A 5,278-nucleotide genomic window follows, 5' to 3' on the forward strand; every position below is an offset into this window, starting at 1 on the left:
ATTCATTGCGTTTATGTGAATTTTAATTGGTGCAAATATAAGAGCGAGGAGCGACGCTCAGTAAATTGGAACCAACGCAAATTGTAATATATTATTACAAAGTATCTTCCCGGTCGAGCTTGGACAGAAGCCAAAAAACATCTTTGTTGGCACCGCACGAGAACCAGAGTTTCATTACGTCATTTTTCACGAGAATAAATTCACAACGATTGCTTCGCTTGTTATGTGTTAAATTGTATGCGACCGCATGCGTCTTCCTTTATTTTCTACGCCGGCGCAGAGCGTAAAAATGTGACGCTCATACATGATGTTTCGATCTCGTGGTTCGTTGGGCAGTGGGCACATTCCTCCCGATTGTTACGTAATGAAACGTCATAGTTAATAGTTATGTTGCAATAAGACGTGTAACAATTAAGCGCACAATGACCAAATTGCAGCACGGCAATGTTTGTTACTCGATCGAATTCATTAGCTGATAATTACGAACACGCGACGAACATAAAACATTAGATCGCAGCTTTAACAACCGTTTCTGTGTGGTGATGGTTAGTAATACGCTTTATAACAAGATTTGGTAGCTTGGGTGACAGACGCACGTAAAACATAATACGTCCGGATTTTCAATAAAATTAAACGATCACCATCCAGATTTACAACTTTTACAATCCTGAACTCTAGTCTAGTAAGTATTTATTTAATTTTTATATATGGCTAATGTACATAGCAAAAAAACTAAAGAAGTAATTTAGCCGTTGTACTGAAGTCCAAACTTTACATACACTTTTAGCAGCCGGGAGTGATTTATCCTCGCTGATGATGATCTTCTTTGCATCCTCCAGGTTCTTCTCTCTCCTCTCCGCATCTTCTTGTTCTCGTACCTAGTAGAAATTATTTAAAACATTCCTATTTTACTGCTCCATTAAATTTACTTATACAAAGAAAATACATTAATCATAGGCGCCTTAAGTTTTGATTATTCAGGGTAGCCAAATCTTAGTTACAAAAATCAACTACTTATTCTATGTATTAGATAGGTAAGCTAAAAAGGTAATCACCACATTTGCACAGTATGTGAAAGGTGAAGATAAACAATGCCCGCGTATGGCATACACATTGAATATTCAATTTTATAATTTTTTTAAAATGTTAATGTCATATCTTATTCACTACCCCATCTGTGTCCGATTGCCAATAAAGAAACATTAATGCAGTGGTTTCTAAATATTTACAAAGTGCGCACACTAACAATTTGGAGATATCAATTAATAACCACTGTTGCAGACTATATATGAGAAAAAATGATCCTGCTTCACCATTTTGCTAAATCAACTAGGCGGTGAAACACAGAATAAAGACCAAAAATTCACTAACTTAGATTTTTGACAGAATCTCATCACAACGTATGCTTTCAATTCAAGCACATTTAGAAATAGGACAGAATCGTAAAACGTGAAGCTAGGCACACCGAGCACTAATGACTCCATCAAAAAGAAAACAGACTAGGATAAGTTCATGTCTAGTCAAAAAGTACCTCAACTTGTAGTTCACCTAACAGGCCATACCAGTTACTTTTACCACATATACCACATATACATAATAAATAAACCTTTCTTGCAACATCTTTTCGTTTTTCCGCAGTGAATATTTTTGTTTGCTTTTTCAGCTGTGCCTTCGCTATTGGATCAAATTTCTAAAAAAAACAAATATTACAATCCCAAGCTAACTAATTTAGCATTTTGGTAATTTTCATGATGGACTGATGGTAGTTACCTTGTTTGGTTCTTTACTGTCAACATATAAAGTAGGGAAGGGTTCAGATTGATGGAACATCATGGCGCGAAGAATAGTTTTAAACGGCTTTGCTTCGGTTCCATCTCCACTTTCATCGCAACCAGTTTTTTCACTTGTGTACAATTCTCCTGAAATAAAAAAAAAACGTTGATTTAAATAGTGTTTTCACATTATCTAAGTAACTACCATATGTATACAAGCTACACTTTATTCATCAAAAACAATTAAAATGGATGTTGTGTGTTTTTGTTATTGTTAATTTTGTTTACCTATAGACAATTTGTTAACCTGTTGCTCAACACTGTCGCCCATTCTTGTATCGGTTGATGGAGAAAATATAAGCAATATAAAATAAACAACAAACAACCTGAAACAAGTTTGTTAAATAATCAACGGGCCTAAATCAATTGCCTTTTACGTGCACTGGAAAAATAAAATCTGTATTATTTACTCTGCCTAACTCTTTTTACTGTACAAGCGCAATTGAATTTCAGTCGTAAATAGGGTCGATTTAAATAAAGTTCTGTACTGCCGACACTTTTATCAAGTTATTGCATATATATGTACGACGAAAATGGTTACATATGTCATTAAAGCAAACACGATATTGTGTACATTTAATGTTATCTTAACACAGCCGTAGACACGTGACACAACGTGTGGATGTAATTACTCAGGCGTGCAATCGATCGTGGCTGACTACTTGTTGCGTCACAATTTGGGCAGTGAGCACATAAGTGACTTTGTAGATCCTTTTCCAAAGACCGTTTTTAAAACCATTTATTGAGCACGGTAGTAGTCATATAGATCCTTTTTCGTCGAACAGTTGTTCTTGGGTTTGTTGTTGTTGGTGGTGATAGAGCGATTTTTTCCGCACTTATCCTAATTCTCAATTCTAGCATTTTTCTTTAATCTCTTGATTAAAATCAAATCGTAATATATATTTATAATTTTTAGACTAAATTTTCAGATTTAAAACCGCACAATTAGCGTGTGTGCACCGAAGCGTAGACGAGTGCCTTTTTCTTATCGTTATCTTCGGTATAAACACCGCGTCTCTCGTTTCTTCGCTCTTTTAGTTTACTGCTCGCAATAATTCATTATGCAGCCGCCACAATATGAATAATATTAACTTCTAACCATAGATAATACATATATAGCTAGATAATACATATATATGTATTAGTTATGTTCTAACATTACCTATAATACTGCGTGATTACGGTTTATTTAAATTCACAAAAACAAACGTCTTTAAGCGACGACGACATGGTTAACTATAGTGTAAGTTTACATGTCAGCACATGGTACAGGATGTACAAAGCGTATTTACCCATATTCTTTACCAAACTTTCGATTCGTGTACGTCTTAAGTTTAATGAGTTATAATGCACGAATAAATGCATTCTTTCTACTGCTTCACAGTCGCCAATGGCGACTGAAATCCGCTTTGTTGGTTCCTTTTGATTTGTTTTTGACCGATCTCAGTCGACCATTAGAGTAATAGCGTTAATTAATACCATGCTAATTAGTTTATACCGTGCTCATGCATTAGATCTGTGATCTCTTGTTATTAAAACCCTCTGTTTGATTAAACGCTTATTCTTGTTGAGCACGATGTGGTAAATACATTTAGAACATGTTGTTAGCCTCATGAATATTTTTCATCTACCAGTTATTGGGTGTTCTTAACTCTGTTTCACCTGAGTATACTATGGTTTCACACTACGGACGGTAAAAATGCTAAGGATGGTCAAGAACAATTTTTGATATAGTAGGGTGGGGTAAGATAGGACATTCAAGCACACATTGTCCAATATTTCAAAAAAATTGTATCAAAATTTTGTACTATTACACTTTTATTAAGTAAACACGAATCACTTTATATTCTATTTTTTGAGGATGAGGTCCTTGTCAACGACTTGGGATTTAGGCCAGGCATGACCTACTTAAAGATATCATTAGTAAGCCATGGGCCAGGTTTGGCCCATTGCCCCGACACCCGGAAGCCCATTTTAAGTCTTCCATGCGACCGGTGCCGCTCCATCTATCGGACTCGATCGACAACACAGTCTCCAACTCTATCCGCCACACATAGTCCTACCAGTTCCAATCCAAAACAATCCAACCAACTCCATCCACCTCGAGTCAAGTCTCGTTACAGTTTTGGATTAAATCTGGTGGGAGCATCCTGGACCAAGTTTTCACCTCATGTCATATAGACTCCAGCCATCAACTATGCGACACCGCATCGCAGTCGAAAAAGTATTTTTCGTTCCACTTTTGTATTCTCGTGTGACCACACTTTTAACCTTGTGTATGGTTTTTCCTGTGTTATAGCTTATATTATTGTCAACCCAGCGGATTGGAGCAAGGTCCGTTAAGTGTCTTGCTCAAAGACACATACGCCGGTCAGTATTAATATCGCGGTCGATCATCGAACCGCTGACACTTTGATTAGGATGCAGGCGCTTAAACCAGTAAGCCACAGTGCCGGACAACACTTATATATCATACGATACCTTAGTTAATTAACAACATACTTCTTTTTGCACCGATTGAAAAAAATGTTATATTCGTTCATCACCGAATGTTAATACTTAACTTAACAACAGTAATCGGCCCGTCAGAGTGATGTCGAATATTACTGTATAATTTTTTGCCTTGAGTCCCATTTTAAACCACGGTGTATATTTTACAAGAAGAAACATTAGTTGTAACAAATTCCAAAATTGAATAATAAAGTTTGATAGTTCAGTTTTTAATACTTTGATTCGACTTTATAATCGATTTTTGATACTTTCGTTCAACGGCTTTATAAATATAAGCTATATACATATTCGCACCTATATTTAAAAAAAAGCTTTCCGAGAGTATTTTCCTTCAATTCCACTTAATAAACATTCTGACTGTTGTCAAATAACAGTATAAATTCATGAGTTTTAAGCGCGTATAGTTAGCAAGTAATGAATATATTTGGGAAGTGGGGTAAAATGGGTCACTTAAGCATATATATTGCCCAGTATTTCCGAACTTAAAATATATGACGTCTTTTGGTTAATACCAAGAATTAGTACTATCATACCTTTATTAACTGACGTTCAAGGGAATATATTAAAACACACGAGAAGTAATTAAGCCATTCGCGCACAAGGTGTCATTTTAGCTATTCAAAACAGCAGTTGGGGTAAGACGGGACAGTTTATATCGTTATAATGTTTTAATTAATAAATTAACTAGTATAAGGAATACACGAAAATAACATGAAATCATATTTAAAACGATAGTTAATAAATAATATTTCGTATTAATTTATATTAACTCGTAATAATAGAAATTGCTTATAACTATTTATAGGGATTTTAATTTTGCCACAAGTTCGGTATTGCTTACTGTCTGTGATAGAATTTCGATTATATCTCCATTCAATGTGTTTTTATTATGTCAGTTTATTATATTTGAATTATCTCTGAGGTATAATTTTTTG

The 5,278-nt window shown here is 35.0% G+C and overlaps 1 protein-coding gene across 1 annotated transcript in view; it reads right to left on the reverse strand.

Annotated features, from left to right (window-relative positions):
- Positions 1-2,248, reverse strand: part of LOC100184396 (asparagine--tRNA ligase, cytoplasmic) — an 8,093-nt gene extending 5,845 nt beyond the window's left edge. The window contains exons 1-4 of the mRNA XM_002128233.4: positions 2,061-2,248; positions 1,771-1,919; positions 1,607-1,690; positions 780-878 (exon numbers count right to left, since the gene is read on the reverse strand). Of these exons, the coding sequence (XP_002128269.1) occupies positions 780-878; positions 1,607-1,690; positions 1,771-1,919; positions 2,061-2,103 (375 nt within the window). The 5' untranslated portion in view covers positions 2,104-2,248. The remainder of the gene's footprint in view (positions 1-779; positions 879-1,606; positions 1,691-1,770; positions 1,920-2,060) is intronic.
- Between the last annotated feature and the right edge of the window lie 3,030 nt (positions 2,249-5,278).

The sequence above is a fragment of the Ciona intestinalis genome, chromosome 12 (genome assembly GCF_000224145.3).
Source record: "Ciona intestinalis chromosome 12, KH, whole genome shotgun sequence".
In the NCBI taxonomy this organism is placed as follows: Eukaryota; Metazoa; Chordata; class Ascidiacea; order Phlebobranchia; family Cionidae; genus Ciona; species Ciona intestinalis.